The 24,159-nt window shown below is 44.2% G+C and overlaps 1 protein-coding gene across 6 annotated transcripts in view; it reads left to right on the forward strand.

Annotated features, from left to right (window-relative positions):
- LOC122383716 (serine/threonine-protein kinase mig-15-like) overlaps positions 1–24,159 on the forward strand; it is a 396,652-nt gene that overhangs the window by 268,079 nt on the left and 104,414 nt on the right. For 3 of the 6 annotated variants that reach the window (XM_043370438.1, XM_043370441.1, XM_043370442.1), the window contains one exon: positions 413–638. In XM_043370438.1, the coding sequence (XP_043226373.1) occupies positions 413–638 (226 nt within the window). The remainder of the gene's footprint in view (positions 1–412; positions 639–24,159) is intronic. The other 3 variants (XM_043370440.1, XM_043370443.1, XM_043370439.1) reach the window with 2 other exon arrangements.

Raw genomic sequence — 24,159 nt, forward strand, 5'->3', positions numbered from 1 at the left:
AGAATGATGTTGACTGTGGATTTCAATGTTTCTATGCATATTTGTACGAATGTAACGACTACTTCGAGTGTACCTATTACCAAGTGTGAAAGTGCCTGTCATTCTTATCACGCGAAAAGTAGAAACTGACGATGATTCGACTTGTACCTAATTTGTATAATATTCTTATATTTTGGAATTTGGCCGAAAATTCATCTAAAACAAAAAATTCATGAATGGAAAGGATAATTTTGTAAGAAGGTCATTCAAAAACAAAAACAAAATAAAATGAAATAAAATAGAATAGAATAAAATAAAATATAATAAAATAAAATGAAATAAATAAATAAAAACGAGGACGCTAGCAGCGCTGGCCCGCTGTTTCCTTGCCATTAGTGGCGCCACTGACGCCGCTCGCTTGTCTCGGTTGCAGTATCGCTCGGCCGTCGGCCTGGCTGCTCAGCCGTCCCTCCAATTGCAGAATAAGCAGCGGTCTTTCCTGACATTCGGTTTCGGCGCCGGCGGCAGCGGCCGCCGCGAGAGTCACATCAATGTGAACGTCACACCCACCGGTCACGAGGTCAGCTCCGCCGATACGCCCGAAATTCGCAAGTACAAGAAGCGCTTCAACTCTGAGATCCTGTGCGCCGCACTCTGGGGTAAGTGAGGTCAACGGCGGCTGGGGTCTGACGAGGGGGAAGGCAGAGTATCAACTGTGGGTAGCTGGGTCCCTGGGTGGGTAACTGTGGGTAACTGTGGGTCCCTGAACTGAAAATAGGTATTACCCAAATTTCTAGGTCACTTATCGAATAAATGGTATTATGGCCAGTCAGGCAAATGTTTGGGGTGTCTGAAAGAAACATAATTTTCATGTTCTTGTCAAAACCGGCCTCGCGTATCATAGAAGTCGTGACATTTGCATGCTAACGCACGCTAATCTACTGCATAAAGGTAACAATTTCATAACACGTTCGGGAAGAGGACAAATGAGGTTAACCCGGCAGGCGGTGGGCCTCCCGGCCACCTTCCGCGCGGTGGGGGGGGGACATTTTTTGCCCCCCCCGTACCCCCCCCCCGTATCTACGGAACTACGGGACGGATCCGTAAAATTTAAACGGCGTTCGATAGCCCTGTCAAATTTGTTGAGGAAAACCAAATTTCATTGACCTCGGGGTCACTGATGACGTCACAGGTCAGGTCAAAGATAAAATGTTTCACCGTTCACGGGTCTTCTAGGGAATGCGCTATAACACCGAGTAAACCGCATTTTGTCGAAAATCAGCGATAGGGCGTCAGTTGCATAGTACATATGTTGCTATAAGAGGTCACTGACAATACCAGGTCAGGTCACCAAGGGTCAGCATATGAACCCAACTTAACTAAGGTTGTGCGATGCATGTTTAATGACCAATTTTCCATTTGCAACTCAATGGTGTTGGTTATAAGACCATCAGGTACGGTTTAGGTCACTTTCTGGTGAAGGTCAGGTAAAAAGGTTTAAATTTTAAAGTTGATAGTTTTGCATAAAATGGGTATTGATTCGATGAAGCTCGTCACGGGGAGTCTAATGGTGGTCTTTGTTTAGCACTACGAGGTCTAGACTGGCTGAAAATGGAGTTTGAAAGTTTGACGTCATCAATGTTGTAGTTTTTTCGTTTTGAACAGTTTTTTTTTTCGCTAAACTTGGCCAAAAAAGAGGTATCGATCTCAAATTTGGTATGCGGATAGAGGTGGTAAGAACTATCACATATATTCCGTTTCTTTTCGAAATTCAAAAACTTTTTGGTTTTTTCGGCTATTTTATTCAAAAAAATTATTTTTGGATTTTTGGGGGTCAAAATCCAAAAATTCCAAAAATCAGAGATAGCAGTTTTGTAGCCCTCTTAATTCTACACCTTTTATGTCTGAATCATTTTTCTGTATCTCTAAAGCTGTAGCCCTGACAGCTCTTCCCGCGAAACCTTTTTTTTTTTGGTCGAAGATGGCAGAAATGACGTCACTCCTACGTCATTAGCGGCCAACCTATCATAGCCTTTGGAAGAATTTTTGGTCACAATGTGCAATAGCTATTCACGGGAGGACGCTGAAAGCCTGGAAGGTTAAGCCTCCACCTCAATGCATACTCAATGCCCAGTACAGTACCATAGATATGTGACAGGGAGTATTTGATTTCAGTTAGTTTGCAACGACCCTAGAGTGGTTGTAACCTCCCTGAACGATCAGTTTGTTTGCAACGACCCTAGGGACGTTACAAAATAACTGCTCGTTCCGGGACGTTGCACAGTGGGGATTTTTCCGATCTAGCGCCTCTTAATTCAAAAAATATTTTTTGGGTTTTTGTTTATTTTTTGTGTTAGTGGGGCTAAGAAATGTCTGAATTTTTCATATATGGCATTGGTTTATCTGTATGTTCACAGCAAGACTAGGAAAAATGCGCCCAAAGTTCACACTCATGCGTGATTACTCAATGGGCTCAGTATGGCCCGAAAGTATAGCTCAATTTCATTGCCCTGTCCTGTTGGTTTTAATCTTGCGAGGTCTTAAAGCTGCATATCTTCTGAAAGGCATATTTATTAGGAATGGAATGGCAAACAGAAAGTATGCCACAACCTTATTAAGGTCACAAAAATGCCATTTACAAAAAACCCTTACAGTCACCATATTGAAGGAATGGTATTCTAAATAAATGTAGGAAATCAACAATGTTTTCCACACTTTTCCACTCCGAAATATATCCTATCGAATTCGCCACTTTCTCCTGCACAAGACAACGCCTAGTTTGGCTGCCGAAACTTGCCTGAACACGGAATATTCACACTAGAGTATCTTAATACCCCACTCTAGGAGCGTTAGGGCAAACAGCACGATATAGGTATGTTCCGGACATAGGCGAATAATTTTACTTCGTGATTTATATGATGCATATTTTGTGAGACACATTCATTAGGAATAGGATGACAAGCGTAAATTATACATACCGTAACCTTATTAACCCTCGCACTTGTGGGGAGGGGGAGGGGAAGGAGTCGGATAAAACCCCATGGTTTTCCGCAAATTACTCGCGCAAAAAGCGGCCGATCGCGACGAAACTTTCGGTGCCCTCGAGATAATCAATTTCACATCTAACCTAAAAATTTCATGACTCTGACCCAACTGACCTTTGACCTGTGGCATATTTCTCGAGACCATGTTTGGCCGGAATCGCGATTCGGCGTATGCCAGCTCACATTATCCGCGGTTTCCAGTCTATTTGTGGTTTTAAACGTTCAAATATGTGAAATGATGTTGGTGCCATGCATTATGGTGGGTGTCAAGGTCACGTGAAGGTCAAGTCAAGGTCATTGACCTTTTGATGACCTTGGTTCACTTTTTCGAGTTTTACTTGTTTCTAGGGTAGTTTTTGGTGCTGATTTCGAATTTAGCAGCCATTTGAATATTTACGAAGTAGTTCTGGTGCCTTCGTACCATGTTACGAAGCTATCAGTAGTAGGTGACACCTACTATGGATGGCCGGCAGGACGCCTACTGGTTGATCTAACCTGACCTGACCCGACCAGGCCTAAATGCATAAAGACATCGTCTGTGATCAAAACTAACATGAAATTCGTGATCAGCAGCCCAAAATACCCCGTAGCACCCTAACTTTGCGAAGTTTCAAGAGGTCTCGATTTCCCAACTTTAGTTGGGTCATTAAACTGACTTGGAAAGTCAACTAATGACCTTGGACTTTAAAATTGAATATATTCGGCCTCATTTCGTCATAGGCAGCACGCTTGATTTTTCCGCGAAGCTCTAGCTTGATCAGGGGCCAAACGGCTGAGCCGGGGGTCCAATTGAACCCCCTATACTATGATGGTTATGCACATTTACAGGTAAAATTCTCACCAGGACACACCAGCCAACATCTGTGCACAATCTGGCTACAATGCTACCTATGGTTTGCCCTCTACGAATAAAGACGTGCTAGATCGGAAAAATCCCCACTGTGCGTTGTAACGAAACTAGGGTCCGTGCAACCTCCCTAGTTAGTATGCAACGAACCTAGGGTTGTTACAAAATAACTAGGAGTTTAAGAATTCATCGAGTCTCGTTTCACAGGAGGGCCGTCAACAATCTTGTCCAATGAAAATCTTGTTCAATCTAGTTCAGTTTAAAAAAAGGAGAATAAAATTTGAACATTCAGCTCAGGAGTATTTCACGACGGTCATCTAGTACACATTTTGTGCAGATTAGGTGCACATTTGGCGCAAATTTGTTCAAATTAGATGGGCATTCGCCAGGAAGCCCTTCGTAAAAACGGCTATTATCCGCTCGTTTCCAGTCTTTTTGTGATTGTAAACGTTCAAACATGTGAAATGATGGTTGTCCCATGTATTATGTTGGGCGTCAAGGTCACGTGAAGGCTAGGTCAAGGTCATTGACCTTTGATGACCTTAGTTCACTTCTTCGGGGTTCATATATTTTAAGGCTAGTTTTTGGAGCTGATTTCGAATTTAGCACCCATTTGAACATTTACGAAGTAATTCTGGCGCCATCGTACCATGTCACGAAGCTGTCAGTGCACAGTGGCCCTTTTTCAGAATTATCACGCATTAATTCCCACATTACCTGAAAGTGGTGCAAGACATCACCACGTGATCAAGGACGTATTCCCTGCCAATGCAAAGAGAAGAAAAGAAACGAACTGCCCAAGGAGATTCGGTCCAACAGCGACAGGCCGCTCGGCCCAAGATTTGGCGCACGTTCGCGCGGCTCGCCCGCCGGCCGGCCCAGGCCGCTCCGAACGCAAGTGTGGCGAGCCCGCCAGCCGACCGCGCTGCACTGACCGCCAGGACGCCCCAGGGCGTCACGTGACCGCATCTACAGCTGTTGCCAGCCACCGTTATCGGCCCCGGCCGGGCAGCAACTAAGGTCAGCGCGACGCGAACAATACAAACACATAGGTAGGCGCTTTTGACGTTAGATCTTAAGCCGACCACGGGACTTGTGCGGCTTGGACATCAAACGCGACAAGAAATCGGACAGTTTTTCTTGAGCACAGCGTTATGCCTACATGACATTTCAATAAGCACATCTTATGGCAAAAGTCAAGCCACATTTAGGCGCACACCAGGTGACACCAGCTTCGAGCCAGGTCAATGAGCTTAGTCGTATCGAACAGGAGCCACAGCCGCTCGCGGACTGAACTGGCTCACGTTATCCACCGTAGAAGCAAAATGGCGCAAAATGGCGCGATGTCCTTTGGTGGACATGGTCAGAAGAGATCGGCGATTCGAACGATGTATAATACGACATGTTCCAGAGTGTGCTACTTAACATAAAGCTTCATATGTATGCCGCCATCTCCAGTTAATGATTGTCCTGTTATTGTGTCCACAATATTCGGCAAAAGTGGTCTATTTAAGTTTATACAATGAAAATTGTGGTTTCTAGAGCTTCTACGTAAACTCAGCTTCACAGCCATGCCACTAATTTTTAATATTTTATCACCGAAAGCCGTACAAATTGATGTTCATCTCACCCTGCTTTTTAGGGTCCGCCGGTGCGGTGGTGTCCGCGCGCCTCTCGACAAACTTCGATTTTGCGGTCAGTTTTACCAAAGATAATTATTTTTTAGGAGGTAAAAATGGCACCATCGGATAGTTTGGAATGTTTTGCACACGATTAGACTGCTTTTTACTCAAATGAAGAGAAAAAAAAATTTGAATTTATGCTTGCTAATTCTGAAAAAGGGCCACTGTGCAGTGGTGGTTGACACCTACTATGGACAGCTAGCAAGACGCCTACTGGTTGACCTGACCTGACCTGACCCGACCTGGCCTAAAAACATCAAGACATCATCGGTGATCAAAGCTAACATGAAATTCGTGATCAGCGCCCCGAAAAACCTCGTAACAACCTAACTCTCCAAAGTTTTAACAGGTCCCGATTTTCCCGACTTTTGAGTCACTGACCTGACCTGGAAGGTCAACCAATAACCTAGCCCCGCCCTGTGCGTTTGCGGCTAGCAAAACACCAATAAGGGCGACAGTTTACCCCGCAGGACCTGTTGGTTTTCTTACGCGCCGGCCGGGGGGAGGGTCGGTACGACCCCCCTCGTCGTTTTTCGCCCCTGCTGGAGTTAGAGCTTCGCGGAAAAAAACGAGCGTGTGTGCGTTAGGAGACACAGCAACTAGTACCCGAGTTTAAGGTCTTAGGTCAGCCGGTGATCTCTGATGTCAGGTCAAGTGACCCAAGACACGGGTTCGGTTTTTTATTAATAACTTCTTAAAAAACAGTCGCAGAGCGAGATTTTAGCATCAACGTGCACGCCTTGCTCAGGTGCGTCGAATGGTATACTTTTTGTTCGGGTGAGGTCAACTTGAGGTGTTGACCTCGGGTCAAGGTCAGGTCAGAGACCGCTAGGTCGCGAAATTGGTCAAAGGAGGTCATGTTGCATATTATTCGATTCGGCAGGTCTTCCTCAGTCCATTGGTGGCTTGACCGACTTGCTAGCTCAGTTTGATCGGGAGTTATTGACGAAAAGCTCGTATGACCCTAGGGACGTCATGCAACGTCAACAATGCAAAATTGAAGCATCTAACTTTGCAAGGAGTGCATGAAATCACGATCCGTGTGCTTGAGATAGTTTGAGATCGTTCCCGGCACCAGAATAGCAGTTTTCATTTTTCTCAATTGACTTATGGGGCATTCCACGATAGATCGTACCACTTTTTTCCACCCTCACCCCTCGGAATTTGGCGAAAATTGGTCTCAGGGGTAATCAGGGGCTCTGAATCCACCTGTAACAATTTCAGGCTTATCAGATAAGTATTTTTTGAGTAATGGTGTATAACATTTTTCGGATCTTAATTTGCAGCGCTAAGTTTGGCGGGCTGTAGCTCTAAGACGGATTATTCAAATGCCAAATGTTATATGACATTGAACTTGCAATGAAACAGAAATTAATATGTATTTTTGAAATTTCGAAAAATACGCTATTTTTGATATATTACATATCGAGTTTTCTTTCATTTGTATTTTTTGGTCTTTGGGACCAAATTTTTTTGAATTTTTATTTCTTTAAAAAAATATATTTGGCTCATTGTTAACAAATATGCAAAAAATTAGGAAGGTGTTCTTTCTATAAATGTATTTATTTTACGTCACGATAACGGTTTCGAATAGTGATTTCGGGAGGGGAGCTTACAAATGGCGTGGTAAAGCTGCCTAGTGACATCACGGATTACTGAAATTTCAATTGAAGTCTGAGTCATCTGAAAAAAGTGAAAAGAGCGTTCATCCAACCCTCTTTCCTATAAGCGCGAGGGTGAAAAAGGCTGTTTGGTTCTGACATTGTTTTGGACGCCAACGACCATAGCTGTCCGAGGTGAAAGTTACAGGACGCATACATGGTGTCCTCCAGAGGTCTCACAACTTGTATATCTAGGAATTTTTAAGGTTACGTGAGGTCAGGTCGGTCACGTGACATCACTGTTATAAGTCAATGGGGGAAATATGAAAACTGTTATTTTGGCGCCGAGAATGATCTAAAAATATCCCACGTACATGGTATCGTGATTTCATGCACTTCTTGCAAAGTCCAATGCCTTTCTTTTGCATTGGTAACCTTGCGTGACGTCATTTATGACGTCACTAGGGTCGTACGAGTTTTTCGTCAATAACTCCCGATTAAATGGAGCTAGAGGTTCGGGAAATCCACCAATGGACTCGGGAAGACCTTCCGAATCGAATGATATGCCATATAATACCCTTTGCCCAGCTTCGTGACCTGAGGGGCTCTGACCTGACCTTGACCCGAGGTCAACTACTTAAGCTGACCTCACCCTAGCAAAAAGTATGCCATTCGTTGCACCTGAGCTAGGCGAACACAATGATGCCAAAATCGCGGCTCTGCGGCCATTTTTTGCGAAGTTATTTACTAAAAACCGAACCCGTAACTTCTGTCACTTGACCTGACCTCAGACGCTACCGGTTAACCTGAGACCTTAAAATCGGGTACCAATCGCTGCGACTTGTTACACGCTCGTTTATTCCGCGAGGCTCTAGCTCTATTAGAAGCGAAACGGCGTGCTGGGGTCGTATCAACCCCTCCGAAACCCATTTTGTTTGCGGGAAAATGAGGATTTTATAGAAAGAACACCTTTCTGATTTTTTGCATGTCGATTTGCAATGACATGAAGTTTATTTTGAAAAAATAAAAATGTGAAAAATTTTGGTCCCAAAGGTCATTAGAGGCAAATGAAAAAAGATTAAGGTTTTTGCTCAACAATGAAAATTTTTGTTTTGAATTTTGAAATGGTAATATTAATTTTTGATTCATCGCAAGCTTAGTGTTGTTTACTGTTTGCTGGTAGCTTAACCCGTTCTTGAGTTATAGGCCATCAAACTCACCGTTACAAACCGAAGTTAAAAGAAATGTAATGCAATATAACTCAAAAAGTTTTGATCTGAGAAGTATGATATTTTGCCAGGCGTCTTTGGGGCCTATGATTACCCCTAGGACGGATTGTCATTAAAATCTGAGAGATGAGGGTGACAGACCTGGTACGATCTATCGTGGAATGCCCCTTATGTTGGTGAGGTCACGTGACCGACGTGACCTCATGTGATCTTTAGGAAAGATCCTAGAGGTACAAGTTGTGTGACTTCTAGAAGATGCACGTACTGTAAGTTTCATCCCCCTGTAAAAGCTCCTCTGGGTCTGAGGGCGTTGCGAAGTTGCGGCATCTGAGGACCGTCCACTTATGACGTCATAGGTCAGTAACCTGACCTGACCTGACAATCTGGTTGGTGTCACAAGATCCGGATTGAATCAAAGGTCAGGTATGCCTAGTGTCAGCTCTCTGTTGCTGGCGTGTTCAGAGCTATCGCGAAAAAAAACTAGGGGGCGAGGATTAAGCTAGGCTGGGTTGGGTAAGTTTGGGTCAAGTAGCAGACGTCCCAACCGCACCACCTGTTTATAGCAGGTGTACCTAAGCCACCAGCGACAGCTTCGTAGCAAGTTGCATTGGCACCACAACTACACGTACTTCTCAAATGTCTCAACGAATGCCTAGTGGCCTGATCTCATCGGTAATGACTCTGGATTTGTCTAAGGCGTTCGACAGCATCGACCACGGCCTCCTCCTCAACAAGTTGTCGTGGTATGGTGTCAATGACGAGTGGTTTCGTAGCTATTTGACGGACCGTCAGCAGATTGTAAGAGGGGGCAAACGGACGCTGCCCGTGACGTGCGGCGTGCCGCAGGGCTCAATAGTTGAACCGATACTATTTATTTTATTTACCACTGATCTGGCAGCCCATTTGACTCACTTTATACGCTGACGACACAGTCCATGTCGACTCTGGGTCCCCAGACGCGGCGGGTCTCGCCGATCTAAAAGCTAGATTAGAGCTGACAATGCGCGAACTGAACGCTTGGTTTAGTTCAAATTCCTTGAAATTGAATGAAAAGAAAACCAACTTCATCATGGTCGGGTCAAAATGTAACCTGGCTAAGTCCGCTGATTTTTGCTTTGATGTAAATCGCACCACCATAATCCGCTCTGATAAGATAAAAATTCTTGGCATTTTTCTCGACTCCGAGCTGACCTGGCACGCTCACATTGCAAGCGTGGTTCAGAGATGTAACAGAGTCCTGGTGTCTCTGTACAAGTTCCGACACTATTTCAGTAAATCTACCTTGAAAATCATCGTTGAAGCCTATGTGTTTCCGCATATTACATATGGACTGTGCGTATGGGGCGGGGCCACCAAGAGCCAGATAAACAAAATTCAAAACATTATAAATTTCGCGGCAAGAGTAGTCACAGGCTGCAAAAAGCATGAACACATCACACCAGCTTTGGCTCATCTGGACTGGTCAAGGATTGAGACCCTGGTGGCGCTCCGTGACGTCACTAAGGTGTACAAGGCGCTACAGATGGACGGGGCTCCCCCTGAGATCAGTGGCCTTTTCACCGCTCGCGCTGCAGTCTCCGCGAGAAACACGCGCTCCGCGGAACGCGGCTGTCTCCACCTTCGTAGGTATCGCCTGGCTTCAAGCCAACGTACTTTCGCGTACAGGGCTGCTGCCGGCTGGAACCGTCTCAGCGATTCCATACGCGGCTCCGCGACCCTGAGAGGCTTCAAAACTGCCGTCCGTGAGCTGCGGTGACGATGCCGGCTCTCTGCTCCTCGGATACATTTTAATGCACTTTTATAGTTTTTTTTTTCAATAGCATGTATCAGTATATTTTGCGATAAAATATTGCTGGCATTTGTGGCGATGTGCCCATGTAGTGTTTTATTTGTCATTGACGCGACACCTGAAAACCCACCATTTGGACGGTCTCAATACACTTACTACTACTACTACTACATTCAAAATAAGCTAAAAAATTCCCTTAAAATCGTAAAATTTGAAACAGTCACCCGTAGTCACCAAACGTCAATGGCCTTGACCTGGCCGACAACTGACAAGTCAACTTGAAACCCATCATGATGCATGGGGCAACCATCAGTTCACATGTTGGCGCCTTTATATGTAATCACAATATAAGTCTGAAAACGCGATTTTAAGTCCGCTAACGTAAACGGCAAATCATTTCGGTCGGCCATGGTCTCAGAAATCAGATCAAAGGTCAAATGTCATTGGTTTCAGGATCATGAACTGTATAGGGATTGTGTAACCAGTAACGTAGATCAGTTCGAGGACACTCAGAGTTTCGTCACGATCGGCCGCTTTTAGCGCGAGATAATCGCGAAAAAAACGAGGGGTTTTATCCGACCTGCACCCCTAAAAGTGTGAGGGATAGCCCGCACACGGATAGCGACGGATATCCATCACACCTACCCCAGTAACTAGATATTTTCTACATGTAAGCATATGCTGGCGATATAATGCAGCCAAAATTATCACAGTTACGTGCTTTGTCCCGGGCACCACTACTCCTGAGCTGAATGTTAAAATTTTGTTCTCCTTTTCTTTTAAACTGAACTAGATTGAACAATATTTTCACTGGACAAGATTGTTGACGGCCCTCCAGTGAAACGAGACTCGATGAATTCTTAAACTCCCTAGTTATTTTGTAACAACCCTAGGTTTGTTGCATACTAACTAGGGAGGTTGCAACGACCCTAGTTTTGTTACAACGTCCCGGAACGAGCGGTTATTTTGTAACGTCCCTAGGGTCGTTGCAAACTAACTGAAATCGCATACTCCCTGTAACAGATAAATAGACCCCGAATACATGAGCAAGTAAATGTGCATCCGGAACGGATTTTCTTACTCGTTCAGTATTGTGATGCGTTTGTATTACGAACTTACTCTGCTCATGCATCCCTGGTCAAAGATCCCAAAACCAAAATCAGGTCAGTCTCACGGCCCTGGGTATTTTTTCTCTGTCTAAGTACTATAGTTTTTTTTTAAGGTGTTTGGCTCCAAGTGCATTATCCAGTGCCCCGCTGGGAGGGGGGGGGGGGCAGAATCTGCCCCCTCCCGTTTTTCGCCTTTCTAAACGCGTTACGCCAGCGACGTCAAACTTTCAGTACCTTATCATACATCAATTGAACACGTTCTCCGAAAATTTAAGCGAAATCCGCCGGATTTTTTTTTTTTTTTGAGAAAATGACGTTTAAGTGACGTCATGTCACGCCATTTTGCCTAAAAAACGGCAGGACTTCAAACGCCGCTAATATCTTCATTTTTGAAGGAATTAAGACATAACAAAAAGGTTACACGTGATTCTACTTTGTATCAAATGGCGGCTATCTCGTTTTTGTAAAATTTTTGGATTTTGGCCCGTTTTTTTCTCACAAAACTGACTTTTTTGGGAAAATCACTACAAAATCTAAAATTTTGAGTGTATCGAAAAAAAACGGAATATATGTCAGAGAAGCGGTCTATATGCACCTACATACCAATTTTTAGAAGAATGGGTTTAAAAATGTGGAAGTTATTCAAACTTTTATGACGTCACGACACACATTTTTTTATTTTATTTTTTTGAAGTGTTAGACCTCGTCCGGAAACAAAAATAGCACCATTCGATTCGACGTGAAAAACTGCATGAGATAGACACCTTTTTAGGTCTTAACCCTCGCCGGCCGAGGGGGGGGGGGCGGTTGCCGCCCCCCCCCATAGGGTTTTTTTCGCGATAGCTCCGAACACGCTGGCGATAGAGAGCTGAAACTTGGCATACCTGACCTTTGATCTAATCCGCATCTTTTGACACCAACCGCATTTTTGGGTCAGGTCAGGTCACTGACCTATGACGTCATAAGTGAACCTCTGCACGGTCTTCAGATGTCGCAACTTCGCAACGCCCTCACTGCCAGAGGAGATGTCACAGGGAAATGAAACTTGCAGGATCTAGTATCCATTATGAGTCTCACAACTTGTATATCTCGGATTTTTCCTAAAGGTCATATGAGGTCAGGTCATTTTCGTGACCTCACCATTATAAGTCAATGGGGAAAAATGAAAGCTGCTATTCTGGCGCCGGGAACGATCTCCAACTATCTCAAGCACACAGAATCGTGATTTGATGCACTCCTTGCAGGGTTAGATGCGTCACTTTTGCAATGTTGACCTTCCGTGACGTCTTTTATGACGTCATCAAGGTCATATTAGTTTTTCGTCAATAACTCCCGATCAAATTGAGCTAGCGAGTCGAGAAAGCCACCAATGGACTCAGGAAGACCTGCCGAATCGAATGATATGCGACATGACCTCTTTCGACCAACTTCGTGACCTGGGGGTGCTGACCTGACCTTGACCTAAGGTCAACACCCTAAGTTGACCTGACCCGAACAAAAAGTATATCATTCGACGCGTCTGAGCGAGGCGAACACGATGCTGCCAAAATCGCGGCTCTGCGGCCGTTTTTTGCGAAGTTATTCACCAAAAACTGAACCGTACCCTGGGGCACTTGACCTGACCTCAGAGGTCACCGGTTGACCTAGGACCTTAAAATCGGGTACCAATCTCTGCGTCTTGTAACGGCGCACACGCTCGTTTTTTCCGCGACGCGCTAGCTCCACCAGGGGCGAAACGGCGAGGGGGGGTCGTACCCGCCCCCCCCCCCCTCGGCCGGCGCGTATGTAGAAAACCAATAGGTCCGGCGAGGGTTAACAACCAACCTCAAAATTTGACCCCACTTGACCTGATCTTGACCTGGCGTCGACCTGAAATTCATCCAGATGCGGTCCATATCACTTATTGAGTGTGCTTATTTAATTCTATGAATAAAATGACCCATAAAACATGTGTCGCACATGCCCTTTTCTATATTTCGCTTTTTGGTGACCTGACCTGACCTTGACCTTGACCTTTGTATGCAACGAACATTGTCTTGGTAGCCTAAGAATACGTTTTGGGCAATCAGTCTCAGTCCATTCTTCGGCAACTACGGTGCAAGCAAGACCGTATATGGGTGCAAGGCCGATACTGTACAGGGTGTCTCAAAAGTTCGTTGACAGGTACCAGCCATGCTTTTTTGTCAATAATTCTGAATGCACAAAAAATTAACAGCCGAAATATTGCATGGGCATTGGTAACAACCTTCCTCAAGCATTCTCATTGTTTTTAAGTGCACTCGACCCTTCATGAGCTCACAAAAAGGGTTCACCTCTGACCATGGGTCAGGCATGAAAATGGATGTCGCAAAATCAGGTCGGCTGAGAAACTCTCTGTTTCAGGAGTAACGGGAATGGTTAAGTCGGTTATGACACATGGCTAAGTGTTGGCGAGGATGAGTACTTCCCATACATGCAACATTGCACGTTTAAATCGAGAAAGCCAGGCATTAAAATGGCACGTGCATTATACTGCACTTTTGAAACATACGAGAAGTCAATGCTGATTGGTTTCCGAGACATGCAGGAAAATATGTTTTCCTGCACCTTTCGACGTTTTCCTGCACCCCTCGACGTTTTCCTGCACCTCTCAAATGTATGACGTCATTATGAATGACGTCACATCATAAAGTTGAAGGGCGTCATTTTGCTCCTTATAACTTCATTTTATCTATCGTCCATTTTATTTGATTGGCTTATGATATACCTACCTACATTGTGTTTGATGCAAGGATTTTATTATTTGTCATGAATAAAGTGAAACATCACCATATAAAACTTAAACTTTGACGCTATTTCGCAACAAACCAAAGCCACGAAAGACTCAACAAGGTTGAAATTGGGGCGTTTTGGTTCCTCCAAAAAATTTGCAACGCTCCCATGCTACGCATGTATGGGAAATAGCTTCCTGCCCTGAGCTGAGAGAATTTAATGTTGTCACCTCGTATTTTAATCGAAAGTACCTCGGGCCTACCGGCCCTCGGTACTTTCAATTAAAAAACTCGGTGACACCATTAAATTTTCCCAGCCCCGGGCAGGAATGTATTAACATGATGATCATGTTATAAAAACGGTGGCTAACATTTTTTAAGGACGAAACCATGCGAGACTAACAGCGTTTTGAAGGACTCTCGTACGGCAGCAGATTCGTGCTGCGGAAAGCAGCTGAAAATGCAGTCATAACCAGACATGTGCTTGGATCCGGAAAATGGATCTGAGATCCGATCCCATGGATCCCGATCCGAGATCCATTCAGATCATAGATCCAACCCTTCAATTTTGTCGAGAGATCTACTGGGATCATAGATCTGACCCTTCAATTTTGTCGCTAGATCCACTCGGATCATAGATCTGGCTCCCCAATTTTGTCGTGAGATCCATTGGGGTCATAGCTCATAGGTGCTCAAAATATTAACAACTTTCTTTCATAAGAAGTTATGAGTACCAAAGTATGGTTAGAAACAAACAATCTTATACAAAGGCCATATTAGTAAAGGCATCCAGTCACATTATACAGAATACAAAATAAAGGAGGCTCATGACGGTCACAACTTGAGAGAATTGAGTGACATGAAGATTGTTCACAGTTCACATACCAACAGAAAAGTTTGCATTAACAATTAACATAGAGGTAAGTCAAAGTAATGACTAATGAACAATACATAACTAGGTACCTACCACATCACAATTCATGTTAGAATCTACATAATGATATTGATAAGACAATCTTGCATTAGACAACCATGAGGCTTTCCAGTTTCCAGCTACCACAATTGATTGATAAACAATAAAAGATGATACTGACACATGTGGCTTGGTTAGGTAAAGGTATTTCAATCTATTGAAAGAAATACAGGGTGTCCGGAAATTGATTAGCCCTTGTATTTAATCATTTATCTGTCAAACAAATCAAGTGAAGCGCATCGTTTATGTGCCAATGCATCCTCCGCCAAGTCGGACACACTCCCTCATGCGCTCTGGCATCCCGCACATCAGGTTGTTCAGCGTCTCAGCGCTGATGCTGGACCACGCCTTCTGCAGGTTTCTCACCAGCGCCGATTCGTTGGTGGCCGGCCCCATCTTATCCAGCTCGTCCTGCACGATCGCCCACAGATTTTCAATGGGCGACAGATCAGGGCTGTTGCCCGGCCAGACACCCTTCTTCCAGAACCCCGGGAGGTTGCCCCGGCACCACTCCTGAGTCCTGGCAGCGTTGTGAGCTGGTGCGCCGTCCTGCTGAAAAATTGCCTCTGACATCCTTGGCAGAAGTTTGACGCTGGTTGGCGGCCCGTTCTGCGTCGTCCGCTCCATCGCCGATGATGCCGTCTGTTTCAGCACTTCTTCAACATATATTCCGCCGTCACGGGCTGGCCTCGCGGGATGATGTGCAGCTCGGAGAGCCCTCGATAGCTCATCATGGCCCAGACCATCACTTTTCGGGGATGCTTCACCGTCTCCGTGGCGGGCACTTCTTTGCTGGTGTGCGCCCAGACACGGTCGTTTTGGCGGTTCGGCGGATGGCACAGCTCGAATGGCGACTCGTCGCTGAAGAGAACGCGTCGCCACTCTTCGATTGTCCAGCTGATGCGCTCCCGCGCGAACGCCAGCCGCTTGAGCTCTTGAGCTTCTGTCAACTTCGGCTGACGACGAGGCTTGAGCGGCTTCAGGTGGAGGCACTTCGTCAAATAACTGTGGACGGTTGTCTTAGACACCGCATGTCCTTTGGCTGTCAGTTTCTTGGCCAACTTCCTTGTCGATTGGCGTCTTTTGAGGGCAGCTTTGGCGAGAACAATTTTCGCCACTCGGGTCAGGACGGTCTTTCGTCCTCGACCGGTCCGGTTTCGGAGGGACTGTCCTTGGCGGTCTTGAGCCATCCAGATTTTCATGGTGCTGACGGACACACCGAGTGTCTGTGCAACACTTGCCTGCGTCATGCCGCCGCGCACCATGCCAACTGCACGTGGCGCGTAGCCAAAGAGCACTCCTTCATCTCAGATACCGACTCCGCGCGCTGGCACTACCTTTCGGAAACTGACCTCTGACCCCTCACCGCGGCCGTGACCAGGCCACCTGACCCGGTCACGTGGTCGGCAAACAGCTGAGCGTGCCCTAAGGCCGTGTCCTACTTCGATCGCGCTGGTTCCGTTGGCGCACAGGGGAGCAATAGCCAAATATCCAAGGGCTAATCAATTTCCGGACACCCTGTATTTGATAAAATAAACTGAGATATAAACAAAAGTATAAAAATATTCAACAGCCTGCGGAAGCGATGGGAAGCGAAATATCAATTGCAATGGCCTTGGATATTTACCGTAAAATGATTATTCAGTATCTAAAAAGAACTCGTGACGTCATTTCAAATAACAAATGAGCTAGGCGTTCTACCTTCGAGAATAATGGAAATAAATAAAAAATCAAACTGGAAATTCAAAAGTCTGGAGTTTTTTTTAAAGAATGTTCATTTTTTCTGCCTCACATAATTTTACGATACGATTGTTTGTGAATATCATCTTTGTAGCGTTGAATTTAATGACGTAAACGTAAGCTGAAACGGTTTTACATGGCCCTGAGCGGTGTGCCCCTTGCATCTTTATTTTATTCACTTTTCAAAAGAATAACAATATCTTACGTCATTAGTTTAAAGGGCCTATTACATACGGGGAATCTTTTGGAATCATTACGGTTTTGGTCAAATTAAGATTTTTCATTGGTCAAACGATAATGACGTAATAAAACCACATTACCAAAACGTGAGCTGTGAATTTCGTTTGTCTTTTTTTGGGAGGCTCTTTCATAACAAAAGCACAGCATGGCACCACACGTGGCACGATGCCAAAAGTAGGTAATCTGAAGAAGTTGATGCCATTTTTGAACTTGTAATTTTATTAGGAAAGTATTACAGGTTGGTTGCTATTCTTACTAAATCGAAATTGTGTTGCACATAATAGCTCATACGAACATTCTGGATTGGGATTTCATACCTGGCAGAAGTGGATTGCTGGATTATTTTTAACAAAACTGACCTATTTGGCTTCCAGGTTTGATTTCCTAACATCTGTCCATAGGCGGCAGAACAGGGGGGGGGGGTGGCACCCTAGGGTACAGTGCCCCCCCCCTCCCCATAGATTTGGGCATTTTAACATTAGCCCTACTGGCGTTGCATGGAAAGAATGGGACCAAAATGAAAATCTGCAGTGCCCTGCTGCCACTGCATCTGTCTGTACTGTTTGTTCATTGAATTAAAGTGGCTGTAGCTGGTTGATAAGATTGTCATCATCAGTGCTGTCATGAAAAAGTTACAATTGGTCACAAAAAGTAGCAATATGCATGTTCTTGGTTTATTTTAAATGTAGTACAAATGTTGTTTATTTAAATTAAAATTTTATGATGATACCTAATGATTACAAGTGGTCTTAACCAGTAACCATGTCCACAAGTGATAATTCTCAATTGTATTGCACTGTAAGGTGTACAATTATGTAGGATAAGGGTTTCATTGGCTACATGTTGTCGTGAGATCCATACAGATCATAGGTCCTCCACAAATTTTTGCCCGCTGGATCCACAGAGATCATAGATCCGACCCCTAAATTTTGTCGAGAGATCCATTCGGATCATAGATCCAACCCCTGAATTTTGTCGAGAGATCCACTCGGATCATAGATCCAACCCCTCTATTTTGTCGAGAGATCCACTGAGATCATAGATCCAGCTCTCGGATCCAAGCACATGTCTGGTCATAACTATTGAAAACTGACAAGAAGCTCACAGACAGAGGTTACCCAGTTTCAAATGCGGACAACTGACCCTCCAAAAATGTCAATTAATGTAAAGTTGTATCTTACGAAGTTTCAAGAGGCAGATCTGGAGCAAATAGCATTCTTTTAGACACAAAATCCCGATAAAACCGCACGATGGACAGGTTTTGAAAGTTTACAAAGCAGAACCTCTACTGAGGAGAACACTCCGCAACCCAGCGAAGATCTTAGCATGGGGAATGACGAAGATTTGGGATTTGCAAAATTTGCAAAATGTGTCTTAGAAACAGATGGCCGCGACACTCTGCTATGATATGCTGCCGGACATCAGAGCCGATCTACATCTACGGCAACCAGAGCCGATCTACATCGTCTGTTTCACTGAATCGAACTTAAAGTCAACAACTCCAGATCGATTACTGACCATTCAAGATTACTGTGTTTTTAGGCGGGACAGAGTTACCGGAAGGAAGAAGTCGGGAGGGGGAGTCATTGTGTATGTGAGAGACGAAATTCATGCAGAAACTATTAAGCTCACCCAAGTACATCATGTTGACTCACATGTTGAGGCTTTATGGCTTAAAGTAAAAATAGACAAAAAGAAGGCAGCGCTACTGTGCTGCCTATATCGGCCACCATCTACTAGACAGAATCAGATTCATACAGATTTCAATTATATTGAAGATCAGATACAAAGTGTGATGTCATTGTACCCATCTCATCGTATCACTCTAGCCGGTGACCTAAATGCTGATTCAAAAACTAACCCTCTAGCGTATTCTCGCCTTTGCGAACTTGAAAAACTGTCACTAAACTGTGTAGTAAATGAGCCAACATTTTTTCGTGGTGATACTCGTTCTATGCTTGATGTTGTTTTATTATCGGATGCTATGTGCACAGCGAATACTTTTATCAAATGTCATGTTGAACGTAGCGACTACTCGTGTCACCACCGACGTGTCTGTTTGGAAGTAAGGGTTCCCCGTGTCAAAGGCAAGGTCTCCTACCGCACGACTCGTAACTGGCGCACGTTCGATGATAATGCTTTCTTGGGTGATTTAGCGCGAATTGACTGGAGCTGTATCATTTCTCGAGATGCTCCTTGTGAGGAGCAATGGAATGCTTTCTCATCTGCTATGTTGGCTGTGCTGGATGTACATACACCGATGAGGCGATTTCGAGTACGCAATCCCCGGCACCCCCCAGTCTCCGATGAAACCATTGAATTAATGAACCAAAGACGATGTGCCAAACTAACGTACGATGACAGCTATCACGATTTGAATATCATTACTAAACGTGCCATTAGGCATGATTGCAGAGACTCAGTATCTCAGCAAATAAGGACGTCTCATCCATCAGCACTATTTCGGAAATTACAGCCCATTATTGCTCCCAAACGTGGCAAACTGGCCCAGCCTGTTGATCGAACTGCCAATGAATTTAATCAGTACTTCACATCTATCGGAATCAAAACGCGTGACGAAGTTATGGCTAATTTTAACATGTCCGGTCGTTCTCCGCTTAAAACACGCCTTCCGCGTGTACATTCTGGTGCAATGACCATCATTCCCATCACTTTTGAACACCTGAAACGTATAATTTTAGCTTTGCCAAACAAAGCATCGCCTATTCTGGATGATATTCCTATTAGGATTTACAAACTCTCATTAAATATCATTGGTCGGATACTGCTCCGTATCATTAACAAGTCATTTGTTTCGGAAACCGTGCCTGCCAGTTGGAAAACAGCCATCGTCACTCCTCTGTATAAAAAAGACGACCCATCCGTGTGTTCGAATTTCAGACCCGTTACTCAAGTCCCCAGCATTTGTAAGATAGTAGAGAAGGCTGTACATGACCAGCTGATACTTTATTTTACTAATCACCATTTGTTCAGTGACGACCAGCATGGCTTCCGAGCGAAACATTCAACCTGCACTGCACTTTTAACAATCACCGATGAAATTTTAAATGGAATGAACCATTCAGAAATTAGTTTATTGACTTTGATCGATCTGAGTCGATGTTTCGACGTAGTTGACCACGACAAACTCTTAGAAAAGTTACAGCTCTATCAAATTTCCACAGGCTGGTTTAGAAGCTACCTTGAGGGGCATATACAACGGGTAAAAATTGGGGACATCTTATCTGACCCCCATCCTATCACTATCGGTACCTTCCAGGGGACATGTTTGGGTCCCCTCTTATATAATATCGCATCTAACGACATATCTTGTCACATTCCAACCGAATTGGATGGATTTAAGATAATCACGGTGAGATACGCTGATGACACCCAGATAGCGATAACTGGACCTCGAAATCGCCTCCCAGCTATGATAGGATGCCTAGAGACTGTTCTGGATACGCTAGCTACCTGGTTCCTTCAGCACGGTATGAAGGTTAATGCGTCGAAGACGGAACTGATATTATGTGGTGACCGGAAGCAGCTTTCGCATGTGGAAACGGAGCCCGTTATCTCATTCATGGGCGAGTGTCTATACTCCAGCGCACATGTTAGAAATTTAGGTGTTATCATGGATCAAAACTTGTCATGGAATCAACATGAAAACTGGTCTCGCAGCGCTGTTTCGGCACATTGGTGGGACTGTTACATGCCAAGCACAATCTGCCCCACGATGTTATGCCTAGACTAATTGATGCGTTAGTAACTTCACACGTGCGATATTGTATCCAGGTTTATGGGACCTGCAACGCAGAAATGTTAAACAGTATTCAAAAAGTGTTCAATTTTTCGGCTAGAATTCTTTCGAACAGGCGCAAATATGACCATATTTCAGACGTACTTCGTAATCTAGAATGGCTAACCTCGCGTCAATTTATCGCCTATTTTGACCTGTGTATGTTACATAAGATCGTAAGTGCAAACTGTCCGTCAACTCTGGCATCTAGATTCCGCTTTAACCATCAAGCTCTCACACGTGTGACACGTCAGTCCAATCAGCTCTTTCTAGAACGACCCAAAAACAATTATGGCAAAAGAATGTTTGTCTATCGTTCAAGCCACCTGTTTAATAGCTATGCTGAAATGCTGGGCGATGTGAATGTGACGGCACAAACGTTTAAGAATCGTGCATGGGTGGTCGCTTCTAACATGTAATTTTTTTATCATGCCGGGTTATATATTATCATTGATTTTATTATGTGTGTACATTTTATAGGTATATACGCGTTTTTAGTGTATACTTTTAATTAGATACAGTATGATGATGTATTTTTACTGTGTTCTTTATTATTAGCTGATTGATAAAAATGGTAAAATTGACCTTATGCTCATAATATCAGATAAATTAATTGAAAAAAGGTCCAGAATATATTTTCGAACTTGGTTCTTCTTCGGTGGAATCAAAAATGGCGAGAGAGCGGCAATGGGGTTGGGAACTCGATTTTTTAAGAATGCATGAAAATGATCAAACTATTTTCACAGAATTTATGGTGCATACCATTGCCTCATAAAATCAATAAGCTGAGAGAAATGGGGGAAGAAAGATAGGAAACTTGTTTTGAAAAGTTCTTGAAAAAAGATGCTCTTGATGCTGTTACGTCACATGTCACCTTCTGCGGTTGACAAATAATGGCGCATCTGGCGCACCACAGATTACATGTTATATCAATGGGTGAAAGATGTTGTTTGCTTCACTCTGCCATTCGCGCTGTTTTTAACTTTAAATTATGTTAAAACATTTACGGATGAAATGTTCAGTGTCAAAAATTGATGTGTCTGCCGTGTACTATATTCCCACTTAACATGAGCGCGTGATAAACATTTTATGTACCTCGAATTTTCAAATGATAAAGACGATGAATCGGAGGATGCTGAAAAGCAAAAGCTCATTCCAATATTTGGACTACTTTACTATTAAAATGTTTACATTCCTGTCATCTTATTGATCATTTATTTGTTCTTTTTTATGAAAATAACTTAAGGCGTTGAGAACCGAGGTAATTTCTATCTACCGTGCCTTAACTTACCAGCAACAGCAATCTATCTACGCCCCTACGGTGGCAAGGGAGACTGTGAAAGAAGCGTAAGATGGATTCTAAACAATTCTTTTGTGACATACTGAAGGGCAAAGTGCAGAGAAGAGCGTACAAGTCCTGTTTTGTGCCATGCTGTTGCAGTAGCACTTATGAAACTCCGAAAACGATCTTCGTTCATGTCCCGAACAACATTACCCTGAGGAGATGATCGTCTGCAATAGCAGGAAGAGCTGATGCAAGTACTTTGAAATCCACTATCAAGTCGGTGCTATTGTTGTAATGATCACTGTGAGGTGAGATATTTTGTGCAAGGGCTGAGTGTAATGCCCAGGAAATGACCTCCATTCGCCCCCTGACCGGTCAGCCGTCAGGGTTATAAAATTTGAGTGGATGGCGGTCCGTTTGGGGTTCAGATGTCAATTGTATTTTGTTACTGTCAAACAATACATGTTATGCTGGCAGCGAATGTGTGTAACGTCGTTTTTCGAAACAGAAGTTAGAACTGTAACGGCAGAGTGCTTGCTGGTCTCATCGTAAGTATTGTAAGTGTTGTAAGCAAAAGCATTGTCAATATTGTAAGTATTGTGAGCATTGATGTATGGTAGATATCACCTCACATGATCTCGGCTCAGATAACCCTCTCCGGTGTCCCTGTCAGTAAATGGCACCTGGATAATTACAGATAAGATAATTTGTCATAATTCTTAAAGAATTGGGTGGTTTTGACTCGTTTACTCGAGGTGCAGGTCGCATTTCAATACTTTTCCATAGGCTTGCAATGTAAAGGTCACGACTCTGACCTAACCTCAGGTCACAGATCAAAAATTCTGAGATATACAAACGACACATACTGCAGGTACTGTTTTGAAGACTTGATGAGAGGAAATAACTTCGTGAAAAACTCAAGCTCTGACGTGTTTGCAAACTTCTCTGAGGTGGGGTCAACAAACCCGCTCTGGTTACCTGACCTGACGGCTGACCCGGTTTTTTTTTTTTTTTGCTGAGATGTGCGCAATGAGCATTTAGGAAAAGTCACCAAATATGAGCTGAATGTCTCGCGGCGTTTGGCAATTGTACAAGAAAATCCTGAAAGGTCTCCCCGTCCGAAATAGGGTTAATGTGTATATGAAGAGTTGCAGATGCCAAACATACCCAGATCTAAGACTGCAGTTCCCAGCGCCGCTGCAACGTTTTTAAAACAAACATACATAGGACATACAAACATGTTTATTTGCATCTGTTTTGGATAATAGCAACTCATGGCGCCATCACCCGCGATAACTGTGAGGATTTGAGATATATTTTTATTTAGGCCATTAGTTTGGCTGTAATGTTTATTAATATTAGTTGGGCGGAGTTTGGTAGTTTTTTATTTAACTTGTGGTATGTTGTGCTGATTGCGGGTTGTTCAAACCTTTCAAATGTAAGGACCTTATTGAACTCAACCCTACCCCTACACTACCCTACATACGACTGGACGCTTTCCAAGCACACAAGCATCACGACGCCGAGATGGAATGTAGCCGAGAAATCACCCTCGCCATCTGCTCTAGAGCTAATCGTGTGGGGCGGCGTGTGGGGCGCCGCTTAGCCTATGGGGGTGCACTTCTAGTGGATGGGGGACGGGGGTGCACCTGCACCCCTTTCATATGGAAAGTTACTTTACTTCCCTGATTACAGCTCCCCGTATTGCACCTAATCAGGGAACGGCCAGCAAACGAAGGAACTATTTCTCGATGACAGGCGAATAACCGCTCACGCAAGGAGCGGAGCTCCGCCCCGTCCAAAGTGGCCAACAAAGCAGAGACAGAGGCAGCATCACATCTTCCATCAAAGAACTGGTTTCTGGCTTGGAAGCTGAGCTCCATCTTTGCATCCGAGTCGGTGCTGTCAGGAATCAGCTGGTCTAATGGAGTGAGAGTAGTGAGACGACTAGCTATTGTATCAGAGCTGCCTGGTCTTCGTAGCATTTGCACCGATTCTTCTCGATCGGACTCTGAATTCTGTCCCTCCTGCGTATTACTTGAGGCATTGCTATGTAGCTAAGTCTTTGGCAGAGTTTCATTATCCATGCTTT

Source organism: Amphibalanus amphitrite, unplaced genomic scaffold (assembly GCF_019059575.1).
Source record: "Amphibalanus amphitrite isolate SeventyFive unplaced genomic scaffold, NRLGWU_Aamphi_draft 000171F_arrow, whole genome shotgun sequence".
In the NCBI taxonomy this organism is placed as follows: domain Eukaryota; kingdom Metazoa; phylum Arthropoda; class Thecostraca; order Balanomorpha; family Balanidae; genus Amphibalanus; species Amphibalanus amphitrite.